This window comes from Euleptes europaea, chromosome 2 (assembly GCF_029931775.1).
Source record: "Euleptes europaea isolate rEulEur1 chromosome 2, rEulEur1.hap1, whole genome shotgun sequence".
NCBI classification, from domain to species: Eukaryota; Metazoa; Chordata; class Lepidosauria; order Squamata; family Sphaerodactylidae; genus Euleptes; species Euleptes europaea.
In genome coordinates, this window is record NC_079313.1 from 32,471,412 (window position 1) to 32,485,869 (window position 14,458).

A 14,458-nucleotide genomic window follows, 5' to 3' on the forward strand; every position below is an offset into this window, starting at 1 on the left:
AAAATGGCTGCTTTGGCAATTGGACTCTATGGCATTGAAGTCCCTGCCCTCTCCAAACCCCATCCTCCTCAGGCTTCACCCCCCAAATCTCCTGGTATTTCCCAGCCCGGCAACCCTGACCATAGCTCTCAGAGGTACCGCCAGGGCCAGATTTGGGGTTGGAGCTCCAGGGCCCTGGGTCATGGGTTCAGCCAGAGTGGGAGTAGAGCTGGCTAAGGTAAGCTGCAGCTTCACATCCGAAATATACATTGGCATCTGGACCATTAAGTCCAGAGCCCTTAATGGCCCCACACATAGCCCTATTTAATGCTTGTCCTACCTTTCTCCAAGGAGCTCAGGGTGGCAGACATGGTTCTCCTCTCCCTCATTTTATCCTCACAGCAACCCTGTGAGGTGGGTTGGGTTGACAGAGGGTAGACCACTATCACCAGTAAGTTTCATAGCAGAGTGGGGGTTTCCATCAGGTTTTCTAGGTCTTAGCCTGCTGCTCTAACCATAATGCAGCATAGGGTCATAGTGAGGTAAAATACACCTTATAGGAATGTGCCACTTCTATGGAGCCTGGCGGGCACATTGAGGTTTTTTGACATCTTGACTTCAAAAGTGCATTTCCAGTCATCGAGAAACCACATTTGTACATTTATAAGGTATCACAGGTCACTTTCCCCAGGGTCCCACCCTGACCTCACGAGTCCATAGACAGGATGAGAAGCCTGTACAGACCAATTCATGTGTTGTAAGGTCCTTGTGGCGACCACAAGGATTTTCTGTCAGAAATTAGCATTCTCCCTGGCATCATTTTCTTGACCCGCAACATCCCTGAGGAGCTGGGATTTGCCCTGTAGACAAAACTTACCATAACAATGGCAACACATAAGTTTTCCCAACAGGGAAAATAGTGCCTTCCCAGGGCCATTTCATGTCTGCAAAAAGTATCAAAGGTAATGTGCTAACCATTGTCCTGTAAGTATCAAGATAATGTGCTAATGAGGGTGTGGTATGTTAATATGGAACCATTGTATCCTGAAGTGATCTGTTAATGTGTGAAATCCAAAGCTAATCTGCATGGCTATTGTGGACTGTATTCTTTGTTAGTCTGGAGGTTTTCAGGCTTGGCTTCCTGTCCTGAAAACCTCCAGACTAACATGGGGCGAAAACGCACGGTCGCTTTATCCTCCTTTGATCCCTGTTTCAGCCAGGATTCAGCCTGGATCGAACGCGTGCGTTTTGTCTAATTAAAGGAGGATAAAGCGACCGTGCGTTTTCATTCAAAGACTACAGTCAACAATAGCCATGCAGATTAGCTTTGGATTTCACACATTAACAGACCACTTCAGGATACAATGGTTCCATATTAACATACCACACCCTCATTAGCACATTATCTTGATACTTACAGGACAATGATTAGCACATTACCTTTGTTACTTTTTGCAGGACAATGACTCAGCTCAAACCCAACCCCTTTCTGACTATATATTACTCTTCCTACACACTTGACACTGAGAGACACTGTCCTTCAGTGTTACTCCTCTGAAGATGCCTGCCACAGCTGTTGGCGAAACGTCAGGAAAGAAAATACCAAGACCACGGTTACACAGCCCGGATAACCTACAAGAACCAAGCAATACCAGATTCCAAACACTATAATTTAGAGTTTGTTATTAGTAATTAGTAATATACCATTCAGGATTAACCCTGAATTACTTAAAGGACACCAATTATACTGTCACAAAGAAGAAATTAAATTCAAGATTTGGAGCGCCAGAAATATCAAGGCCATATCTGTAATAATGATATTTCCTTCTAAAATATGATTATAACATTCCATCTATCCAAACTCAGCAGTTGTAGCTTTCGTCTTTCAGTTTAAGGATGTATTTATCTTTCATTTTTTTTAAAAACTCAAATATTTCTAATCAACTGCTCCAGAGAGTGGGGCGCATTGACAATGACACAGATACTAGCTAATTGTCCCTGTTCACAGGCAGCTTTTCCACATTTAAAATACTGTAAAAAGCTGCAGAACACCTTTTTTATGTTGAAGAATACATCAAGTGCTTCAACATGTTTGTTTTCTTCACCTAGGATAATGAGTCCCAGCATCTGTTGGCTTTGTAACTTATTCCGAGATGGCACAAGTGGAATCGCTTCTAAGTAAGTACGATGCAATCTGAAACCAACATGATTTATAGAACAAAATAACTCAGTGTTAGAATGAACCTCTTCAGGTCAATGCAAGTCTTCAAGTCCCCCCAAAGTCTATCTCAGGAAGATCTATACCAGTGGTTCCCAACCTTTTTGGTATGGTGATCCACAAGTCCAAATTTATTTGGTAGGGTGACCCAACCATACTGGCTCAAGGTTTTTTGGTGCCCCAAGCAAACGATGACCTTTGCACCCATGAAGTTCGGTATTCCATTTTCTACAGTGACTAACCAGATGTTTTTAAGAAAACAACAAAAAATTGCACAACGGGTGCAGCTCCCACCCCTATGAACCCCAAGCAAGAGACATTCCAGCATACACAGCCTTTCATATGGAAGTTACATTCCAGCTTTTGACCATCCTCTCCTTCTCAATTACTCCCTCTAATCTCCCCTAAGATTCTCAGTCACTCCAGTGACTATCAGGACACTTTACTTGATTAATATGTATGTGTAATATGTAATAAGAAAATATGTAATTAATATGAATATGTAATAAGAAAAACACCAACTAACATATGACATGGAAGATACTGTTTCCAGGATCAATGCATATTTTGTCAGTGTTCAGTTTCAAAGAAGAACCCTTTCTAGGTATTTTATAAATCAAAGCGATGGATTGCTCTTTCTGGTCCACAGAAGGTGTTAGTCTGAAGAAGCCTCAGGGTGAAATGTGATAAAGAAATACCTTGGATACACATTCCTTTGCCTCTACCATATTGTGAATATTATCACATTACCCCCGGCAAAGAGAAGTTCATTTTTGGCTATCAGCACGTCCAGTGCCTACCTTCTCGGGATGATACTGTGACAGCAGGTAGACTTCCCCTGACTATGGAAGATCCACTGATTTAGCAATTTGTAATAATCTCTTTTCCTTTCTGTAAAATGTATTAGGACAGCCAGGGAATAGCTTGTTGCTGGGCAGAATATCCCTGTATGTCTGTGTGCTAAGGAAGTGGGTTAAGAGTCATGGAGAGTCAGAGTGAACTATAAACATTGATAGGAGAAACTGGATAGAACTGAACTGTACTGCGCCGCCTCTATGTCTGGAGTGCTATCAGCCTACCCTGAATGTTGATGGGTTGTCATATCTTGAATTTGGATAAATATCCCTTCCTCAGTATGATCGGGGCTCAGAGATTTCTGCCCATTAGGGCCTCTGAGTCAGCAGCTGCAAATAAACTGTTTTCTTGAAATATTGATCTCAGATCTCTCTCTCCCCCCACGAACCCTTGTTTGCCATATCAATACTACTGACAGGAGCCAGACAGTTTACTTTGCCTGTGGGCTCAGTTGCGGCACAGACAACATGTAGGAGCTCAGAATTTGGGTCTCTCAGAATTTAGTCCAATACCCTAACCTCTATACTACTATGTCACAAGAATGTTTTGAATATTTGATGCATTCCATCAAATATTATACCAAAGTAAAATCTCTTGGATCCTGGTGACCAAATGAACAAGTAAAAAGGTAAAGGTAAAGGTCCCCTGTGCAAGCACCTGGTCATTCCTGACCCATGGGGTGATGTCACATCCCAACGTTTACTAGGCAGACTTTGTTTACGGGGTGGTTTGCCAGTGCCTTCCCCAGTCATCTTCCTTTTACCTCCAGCAAACTGGGTACTCATTTCACACTAGAGCAAAGTAGGGTTGCCAGCTCCGGGTTGGGAAATACCTGGAGATTTTTGGGGTGGAGCCAAAGCAGCCATTTTCTCCAGGTGAACTAATCTCTATCATAGAATCATAGAGTTGGAAAGGACCACCAGGGTCATTTAGTCCAACCCCCTGAACAATGCAGGAAATTCACAACTACCTCCCCCCTCACACCCCCAGTGACCCCTACTCTATGCAGGGAATCAGTTTTAATAGCGGGAGATCTCCAGCTACCACCTGGAGGTTGGTAACCCCAGAGCAAAGTGACACCACATGGAGTTGTTGGTAGGTTTGCCGGCTCTGGGTTGGGAAATTCCTGGAGATTTGAGTGGGTGGAGCTTGGGGAGGGCAGGGTATGGGGAGGAGAGGAACCTCAGCAATATAATTATATACAGTCTGCCCTACAAAGCAGCCATTTTCTCCAGGGGGACTGATCTCTGTAGTCTAGAGATCTGTTGCAATTCTAGAACTCCAGGTTCCAAAGGTGTTGCAAAAAGCACCCGCAGAAACATGCAGGCTCAAGACTCCAAACAACCACCACCTGGAATGCTTCCGTCAACAAGATAATCTTCTTATTTGCTAACAAAAAATACAGTCCAGACCTAGGGGCTTTAGTAGCATAAGCCACCAATGTTCCATTGCGATAATAGAGATGATTAGAAAGAGACTAGACTCTAAAATCCTGCAAACAGCTGTTGGGGCAGGCAGGTTTCTAAAGCTTTTGTTTGGGCCAGGCGTGTGAAGGCCAATTTTGTTTTTAATCAAGAATGGATTATAATACTAAACTGAATAATAATTACAGGACTTTGGTAAGCATTTGTTAACTGATGTGAAGCCAAGAATGGATGAAGGAAGCCACCCTTTACCTTTCAGTGTGGAGTGTGATACAAGGGCACCTGTAATGGCTAATCTGCTGCATTACTTTTAATGTGAAATATCTAGTTATGCCATTTCCCTTTTTCCTAATTAATGAGAAGCACAGAGCAGTCTTTACTTGCAGTATTTAGTTTCCTCTGAGAAAGTAGTACAGAAATGATAACAGCAACATCTCTTTCTTAGGGACATTAACTGTCTTTTATTGCTCTACAAAATCCACTATGTGCCGATTCTCCTCCTCCTTAATTCTCATTTATAACTAGGAAAATTTCTCAAATTAATTCCAAAATTGGAGCCTGCATAGTTTGCAGCACTTTTTCGGGTCCTTCAGTTCATGTGCAACTTTTAAGGAACATATGCATTGTGATAACACACTGCAAGGCAGAAATTGTGATTCAGTGATACATATGACTCCATCAAGATTCATCTGTGCACAATGTTTGACTAATGTGCAGATGCCTTCCTGTGCACTTGTAAAACTCCACACAAATGAATCTCAATAGCACCATACATACATCAAGATTGCTTTTTTGCAATGTGTTATCAGTCTTTATATGCATAACAAAGAGGAGGGAGATGTAAATGATCCAATGCACAGCACTCCACAAAATTTTGGATTAAAAAGTGGAACAACAGAGGTTTCTTAATGCACTAGTTCTGTTTCAGGAACAAGATTGCATCATTCAGACATCCAAACTGTTTAAAGAAATTCAGGTGAGCAGAATTCTGGGAGAATCCCTGTTTTTCCTTCTTTGCAAAGTGCCCATACAGTGATTTTACTAAAGAATATCAACATCAGTTGTGTTAGTCAATATTAAGTAGTGTGTGTGGGGTTGTTTGTTTGCTCATTTTTAGAATTAGGGTGGTCATTTTGATACTTCTCATATAATAGAAACCACAGATCTTCAGCACCATTCAACTGAGATTTTGTATTCTTAGTTGTGGGGGGGAAAGATTGACCTGTCATTCTAAAGTCATGATAATTATTTCTCTTATTTCTCAAAGAATGTGTCTGGAGGAAGTGCTACAATGGTCCCAGTCTTTTGAAAAGCTGATGGCTACTAAACGTAAGTAGTCACATGATTAGTGACTAGAGCACTAAAATGTTATAGAGATTGAGGAGGGGAAGTAACTGGGTTAATACTGAAGCCTAGTTCATTTGTTTGATAAATGCTGAGTTTAGGCCCATGCAATATCAGTTCCCACACCAATGACATAACCAGAGCACACTTATGACATAACAAGAGCATGGGGGTATATGTGAATGGATATAGCCACAGCATTGTGACTAGTGCTCCACCTAGGGTTGCCAGGTTCCCCCTCAGCTTCGGCCGGAGATTTTTGGGGCAGAGCTGAGGCAGGGATTGTGTGCATGCGGTGGCATCAACATGATTGTGTCACTTCCGGTTTACACCCAGAAGCGCCTCATTGCAACAGGCCTTTTACCACTCAAACTGGAAGTTGGAGTGGTAAAAGGCCCATTGTGATGTGGCGCTTCCAGGTTTAAACAGGAAGTGATGCAATCCTGTCGGTGTGGCCATGCGCACACGCAATCCCAGCTTCCAAGCCGGGCACTGGATTGGCGGGCAATCTAAGCAACCTGGCAACCCTAGCTCCACCGCTTGGTTTCATTGTAGGAAAATGATGGTCTAATTAAAGAGAAATGCCTTTTCCATGTTCCACGTGATGGGATGAATGTACACTGGAAGAACCATTGTCCTATTTGTCAGCTGTAGGTCTACTCCCTAGGAATGGTTCTAGGCTGCTGCTTGAAAGAGTAGGCTGGAGGTTTTCCTAGACACTTAATCTGCTCCTCATGAAGGGATGCAGAACATCTAGCAGATTGGAAGGGCTGTAGAAGCTGTAACTTAAGCCCTTTGCTTTACCACCACCAGCAGATCTATCAGTATGTGCAACATGGTATACTGGAATGCACATTAAGTGCAGAAATGGAGCTACATCAGATCACAACTCAAAGCATGTGCTGCAATTGCAATAAAAACTCTTAGTATAGCCACAAATCAACACTCGGGGGGGGGGGGAAACAAGGGGACAGTGGTCATGTGGGATGGAACTCTACATCATTCCTGTTCATATTCAGTTGCAGCCACATCTGGGCCATGGCTCAATGGTAGAGCATCTGCTTGGCATGCAGGAGGTCCCAGGTTGCAGAGGGTCCCAGGTTCAATCCCCGGCATCTCCAGTTAAAGGGACTAGGCTAATAGGTGATGTGAAAAACCTCTACCTGAGACCCTGGAGAGCCACTGCCAGTCTGAGTAGACGATACTGACTTTGATGGACCAAGGGTCTGATTCAATATAAGGCAGCTTCATGTGTTCATATGTTCATCTGGCTAGGACCCCTTCTTGGGACATTTTCATTCAGAATATTGACAATTGTGTTGATCAATCTTTAACCGATGCACACTTTTCAGATGGGCGCATAATCTACAGATCCTACCTGAAGACAGAATACAGTGATGAAAACATTGAGTTCTGGCTTGCTTGTGAGAGCTTCAAAAAGATCGCATCACAGAAGAAAAGGATTTCAGTGGCACAGAAACTTTTTCAGGATTACATCCAGCCTCAGGCTCCAAGGGAGGTAAATTAAAACTATGGAGAGAAATATGGAATGGCGGTTTTGGTTAGAGAGAAAGATGTGCATATTATCCATTAAAACTAAATCGGTAGACTACAATATGCAAAAGCAATGTTAAAATTTGTTATAGTACATCCACACAAAAGATGTACCCCCACTGTAATGGTGACTAAGGTTATTTATTCATAAGTACTTTCATTCACGTTTGCCCCCGGTCATCCTCAGTTGTTCCTTGGAGTTATGAATGAGTTTTCCGTTCATTAGAGATGACCTCGCTGCCAGCTCCCACAAATCCCGGGACTTCCCGTTCCTCTGTTATCCCGATTCTTCCCTCTCCCCTGAGCTCAGCCCGGGTGAAATTCCCACGCATAAGGCAAAGCACGGGATACGCAAGCCTGATTTCTTTCACAGCCAGTTACAAAGCAGCATGTAAAGAGACGGGGATTCAAACGCTTCCTGCTTCCTTGGAGCTCTTTCTGAGCAGAAGAAAAGGCTTTTTAAAACCATGGCTTGGATTTCTTCCCCCCTCCTTTTCAGATTGCTCCTTTTTTTGTCTTTTTGTTCATAAAAATGCTTTTTTATGCAGCAATTGTAAGCCAATTACAAAGCAGCATTTAAAGGGGCAGGGACTTGATTTGAGCTTGGAGACTGCTGGTGCATAGATTCCCAACAAGAAAGTGTGAGTTCAGTGAGCAATGAACCTCAGGTAAAACTCCAATGCATAAACTACTTAAGATAGTGTTTATGCTTCCCCAGCTTGCTCTACTGTAGTCTACTGTACTCTACTGTATCAATCAAACAATCTTTCAGAGTTTCCTGCTTTTCCTATGCCTTCCATGCATCTCTCATTTTCTAAATTTCAGGTATTGGAAACCAGGTTAAAAGGGGAGCAGGTATACATTCCAAATTAAGAAGTAGTTTGTTCAAGTTTATGTTCGCATCAGTTTATATTTCCCATATTTCAGGTGCAGCTCCACTTCCAGGTTTGGTGTAGAGAAAGTAAAGACCAGACTCTGCTTCCTTGGAAATCTGTGATCAGATCTCTGGTGTGTACCTGGACCCTAAAAAGCAGCCACAAGAAAAAATAGATATACACCACACACACACACACACACACACGTCAGTTTCCCCTGCCAATATCTCCAAGGCTGCTTTACTCCTATAACTACGCAAATGCAAAGGGAGTGAAATCCAGTTTGATCAGCTTCTTTATAGTAGATAGGTAGGATTGCCAGGTCCCTCTTTTCCACCAGCGGGAGGTTTTTGGGGCGGAGCCTGAGGAGGGCGGGGTTTGGGGAGGGGAGGGACTTTAATTCCATAGATTCCATTTGCCAAAATGGCCATTTTCTCCAGATGAACTGATTGTCTATCGGCTGGAGATCAGTTGTAACAGGAGGAGATCTCCAGCTAGTACCTGGAGGTTAAGCAAAAATACAGAACAGATACCAACAGCGAACTGTGGAGAAACAAAGGTATCAAGCTCACAATAGTAATGCAAAAAGTGCTCTATTATTTACAAGTGCAAGCGTCAAAAATATCATGAACATATACAAACATAACACAATGACAATGTGTAGCTGAAAGCTACCCGAAGAAGACAAATGTTTGCAAAAGTAAGTACAATGACTTGTTTGACAACTTTCTTCTTTTAACAGAAAGCAATAATGGAGCCTAGAATCGGGGGAGGCACGCCTCTGCTGGAGCGTTTGCCGGATGATTTAAACGCTTTCGCCGTCCGAAATGTTATAAATAACATTACCTCCAGCTGGGCTTAGATTCTCCACACAGCTTCACTCAGGCAGCCAGAAAGGTGCATGGAAGAGAAAGATTGCTATTGAAAAATTGTTTATAAAGGATATGAAGGAGCAACAGTTTGAGGCCACTGGCTGACGAAGCTGTCTTCGGACATCCGGCAAACGCTCCAGCAGAGGCGTGCCTCCCCCGATTCTAGGCTCCATTATTGCTTTCTGTTAAAAGAAGAAAGTTGTCAAACAAGTCATTGTACTTACTTTTGCAAACATTTGTCTTCTTCGGGTAGCTTTCAGCTACACATTGTCATTGTGTTATGTTTGTATATGTTCATGATATTTTTGACGCTTGCACTTGTAAATAATAGAGCACTTTTTGCATTACTATTGTGAGCTTGATACCTTTGTTTCTCCAAAGTACCTGGGGGTTGGCAACCCTATAGATAGGTGGCTGTGTCATTTTTTTTTTAAAAAATGCAGTCACAAAGGGGTTCCAGTTTGGACTGGTAAATGGTGCTGTGTGGAAGGGTTAACCAAACTGGGCTTCTCCAAGGCTGCTTTTTAGGCTAAAAAACGGTCAGGAGATCTTACCATGGATCTCCAGTCTAATATACCATTTAGTTCCAAGTTTATTTGTAAAGAACAGTATGCTTGATCTGTAATGTCCCATATAATGTTTGAAAAGAAGTCACATAGAACATGATCCACTGTTTGTAGACGTCATCTCGAAACAGTCTTCTTCAACTGGCATATTTCCAAGAGTTGTCACACACCTATCAGTTGAAGAGGACTATAAGTGGGAGACTGCGATATCTTCCACACAGGGATGGGATTTTGCAGTCTCCCAGTTGCTGCTGCAGCTGCAGGTAACGCACAGTAGCGATGGGGCTTCCACATGGCAGCTTTCCTCAGTTCCTTAATTCCCCAGAAGTAGCTGCTGCCACCACCCCAGTAAGTAAATCTTAAGACAGTGTAACTGTAAATATAAGTCACACTGCATGTTGCAATCTTCTAATTTTAAGAAACTACAATTCCCATTTCCTAAAATTAAAAAGTGGCAAGTTCATGCCAGACTTTGTACTTGTTGGTCAGAATACTAAAAATGACTTTGACTATGCGATGTGGAGTTGAAAAGAGGACCCTACTGCAACATAATTATCAATAGAGCATATATTGATCCATTCATTCACTGTGCTAAATTCATGGTCTGTGACGCCATTCACATGAAAGGTCTCATTTCCAGTAGTGCATTGTTCCTTAGACTAAAAACGTCTTTTACAGATGGATATCCCAAAACGTGAACAAGCCATATAAATTATGAAAATGGTAATTCTACACAGATCTCAATGCATATGGGAATACATGTAAAAAAACAAATCTTAATCTGCTCCGTTTCCCTGATTAAACCCCCAGTTGCCTACACAAAGATCTTTAAGGTGCTGTTGCGGTTTCCACGAACCAGCCATCACCCACTTTTTATTCAGAGTTCGTCCCTTCAGAACTTGACTCCTTGGCATTATAACCACCCTTTCTGGTGCAAAAAAAGCTAGAAATATTAATTATGTTGAACATTATTTTAATTTTCAGATTAATATTGATAGTCCAACAAGAGAAGCTATTATTATGAATATTCAAAAGCCAACTCCATCATGTTTTGATGAAGCTCAGAAAATTGTTTACTTGCATATGGAACGGGATTCATACCCCAGGTTTCTTGGGTCCGAAATCTATCAAAACCTTGTCCGGGGTCTCTCAGCCAGAAGGAGGGAGCCATCGGTGTCTATCGAAGAGAGAGAATGAGAACTTGGATGACGCTGGTGTGCTCATCTCTTTTAAAAGACCAAAGAAAGTGATGACACAAAGAAAGTGAAGACACACAAACAAAATTCTTTTCATATGTAAATTTTGCATGGGAATTACATTGAATGGAAGCATAATAATCATATACAAAACCAGGGCCAACGGAAGGTTTGGTATTTTATTGGATTCTGAAACCATGACAAACCCAATGGCAGATCTATTTGAATGAACACTCATCTGTTACTCAAGCTCTGCTCATACACCCATACTTGTCCAGGAGTTGTTCTTGTTGTTGTTACCTGTGTCTGATAAATCACTGCTGTTAGACTGTACCTGTTTCCATCTTTTGGGGATGCCTTATTAAAATGTTGTTAGTGTGAGTTTCTCAAATTGTCAACTCTAGCATTCTGCACCCTCCAGAGTCGCGATACATTTCTGAGTAGGATAATAATGGCTGGATCTTGCATTTAGACTAAAAGAATGTGTCTCACGCATGCAGTTGAAAACCGAGGGCTGATGAAATAAGTCTCGTGAACTTTACTTCATCCAACAATTTCAAATTGCAGACAGACTTAATTTACCTCAGAGCTGTGCAGAGAAAGAAGGGCAGGTTTTAGGCTTAAACCTCCACTCAGTTTCAATTTCAAAACCAGGCATCCAACTTTTTAAAGATTTTAAAGGAGAAAAGACATCTCCTTTAACAACACACATGTTTTAATTTGAACACTTTTTAGCATTTGATAGAATAAACCAAGTACATTTCATGCTAGTGCTTAATCTGGAGTAGCTTCCACCATACATTTATAGCCAGGCAAGCAGAGGAGGAGGAGGAGGAGAAGGAGCAGAATTGGTTTTTATATGCTGATTTTCTCTACCTTTTAAGGAGACTCAAACTGGATTACCTTCTCCTTCCCTTCCTCTCCCTACAACACACACCTTGTGAGGTAGGTGAGGCTGAGAGAGCTCAAAGAGAACTGTGACTAGCCTAAGGTCACCCAGCTGGCTTCATGCGTAGGAGTGAGGAAACAAATCCAGTTCACTAGATTAGAGTCCGCCGCTCATGTGGAGGAGTGGGGATTCAAACCTGGTTCTCCACTCTTAACCACTACACCATGCTGGATCTTCTTTTACAATTTACCAGTCCTGCCATTCCTTAGGATTATTACATATAAGAAGTGAAGCAAATAGATACGACAAACTTGTGAATATGCCATGGACAAAATCAGCCATCTTGCACAAGGAAAAGTATTCAAGATGAATAGGGAAGAATAAAAAAAAACTCTAGGTAGATAATGGACACTAAAATGGCTTAAACATTGATAGTTGGGAGACTCCAGCAACCAGCAAGGTTCTTCTACGTTGTAAGCAAATAGCACTCCATTGATATGTAGGCACTGCTTCTTTCACTCAAACAAGACCTTTCAACCAGCATCTGGCAAACTGATTCCAGCCAGCGCAACCCAAGTTGCTGCTAGGAGAAGGGGAGCTGGGAAACATTCCCTCCTCCTTTACACAAAAAGGTGCAGAGTGTGGCATTGGGATGCAAGCAGGGGTTCTTCACCTGCACTGGCAATTCAGCTTCACAATTTTCATGAAAACATACATCCCAGAAAACTGAATGCTAAATTCCAGATATGCATCAGTTCCAGATATGTACCTGGAAATGACGTTGCCACGATGCTCTAGGAATTACCCATTTCACCCTCAAAAACTCCCCGGTAACAACTCTTAAGTCTGGAGATTGGTTGTAAACATAGCAGAAATCCATGTCTCACTTGAGGTTGGTAATCCTTGCTGCCTGCCATTCTATGCATGTTTACTCTGGAATATTGATTCATATTGCCTAAGGACACACACAGTTGCAAATGTCTGGCCTTCAGTGTTGCCTAGTGGTTAGAGTGTTAGACTAGGCTCTGGGAGATCCTTGTTTAAATCCCCAACAAGGTTCACTGGGTGGCCTTGGGCCAGTCACATGCTCTCAGCCTATCTCACAGGGTTGTTGTGAGGATGCTTTGGGTCCCCACTGGTGAGAAAGGTGAGGTATTAATAAAGTAAGTACCACAATCTTGATCCTCCCTTTCATTAATGTTGAACATGACATATTTATTTGCATGAACATTGCATATATATATATTTGTCACTAACACTGCATATATATATTTTTTGTCACTAACACTGTATCTCTATGGTACTTAGGCTGGGGATTCAAACCTGGGCCTCCTAGATCCTAGTCTGATGGGTATGTTGGGCCTGTCACTCTTTAAGCCTAACCTACCTCACTGGGTTGTTGTGAGTGTGAGGATAAATAATGGAGAAAGGGAGAATGGTGTTGTAAGTTGTTTTGCATCTCCTTTGGGAAATACAGCAGGATATATATCTAAATAAATATAACTTTTTTTAAAAAAAAATGTGACCATCTAACCATTTTCATCGAATTCCAGGGCGACTGTGGTTTTGTTAACGGTTATTTTAAATGTTTTTCATTTTATGTCCAATTTCACTTCTGAGTTCATAAGACAGGGCAAAAGTACCTCATTAAACTTTAGCCAGAAGAGCGATGCAGGTTAGTTTAATGAGTCACTTTACATATCTGATTAGTCAGGCACAGCAAAGAAGAACATATGTCTCAGTTAATTCTCCGAGAAGTCTGTTTGCACTCTGACTGTAGACAATCAGTATTGTGGAAACTGTGACATTTTTCCTCCTACCATCTAGGGCTATCATCCCACAACACTAATTAGTATGCTACAAAAAGGATATCCCTTTTTCAATTAAATCATTGTTTGTGGGATTCTCCCTTCTGGCTATTACACACACATTTTATGCCCATGAACTTACATAACTTTGTGGGGTTTGCCTCCCAACTATGAAAGATCGATTGCATCGCTATAAAATTATGCAATTTATTTTTTGTTTGTTTGTACAATGACTTCTAAAGGCCAGGGGAGAAATAAATGTACTACCAATAGAAGGGATGGAACATTTTACGAGGTTGGCTGAATATTTTTCATCACTGTAGTCATATGTGGCACAGCTTTTACAGGCCTAGCAGGAATCCCTAAATAAATAAATAAAAAATTGTTATTCTAAATGACTGATCTAAATGCCAGCAGGAGTGGATTGGGCCATCCAAATAGCTAGCAACAAGAATGATGGACAGTTCATTGCCTCCTCTCATCCCACCCCCAGCTGGGTAGGAACTGTGCAGCCCCTACACAAGGGCTGATGGACTCAGCCTGAGCCTGTGGTGTCAACGATGCCATGGCCAAGGCTCTCCTATGCCCTTCAGTAAGGCTTTTGATAAGGGATTTCAGTAAGCCTTTTGATGAGATTCCCCATAATATTCTTGTTGACAAATTGGGAAAATGTGGTTTAGATCCTATTACTGTTAGGTGGATCTGTAACTGGTTGACAGATCTCACCCAAAGAGTGCTTGTTAATGGTTCCTCATCCACTTGGAGAGAAGCGACTAGTGGAGTGTGCCTCAGGGATCTGTCCTGGGCCCTGTGTTGTTCAACATCTTTATAAATGATTTGTATGAAGGAACAGAAGGGATGCTTATTAAATTTGCAGA

At 41.9% G+C, this 14,458-nt stretch overlaps 1 protein-coding gene across 1 annotated transcript; it reads left to right on the top strand.

Annotated features, from left to right (window-relative positions):
* Window positions 1-2,092: 2,092 nt before the first annotated feature.
* RGS13 (regulator of G protein signaling 13) lies at window positions 2,093-10,884 on the top strand. Its single transcript, XM_056867522.1, has 4 exons — window positions 2,093-2,157; window positions 5,744-5,805; window positions 7,173-7,339; window positions 10,672-10,884. Exons 1-4 carry the CDS (start codon window positions 2,093-2,095, stop codon window positions 10,882-10,884), a joined length of 507 nt encoding a protein of 168 aa, XP_056723500.1.
* Window positions 10,885-14,458: the final 3,574 nt, after the last annotated feature.

Bases quoted from the DNA above. Each gene is read 5' to 3' on its own strand.
- RGS13 (XM_056867522.1), top strand. From the start codon at position 2,093: ATGAGTCCCAGCATCTGTTGGCTTTGTAACTTATTCCGAGATGGCACA. The intron at 2,158-5,743 runs GTAAGTACGATG...TATTTCTCAAAG, and splicing joins ACAAGTGGAATCGCTTCTAA to AATGTGTCTGGAGGAAGTGC. The intron at 5,806-7,172 runs GTAAGTAGTCAC...CACACTTTTCAG, and splicing joins AAAGCTGATGGCTACTAAAC to ATGGGCGCATAATCTACAGA.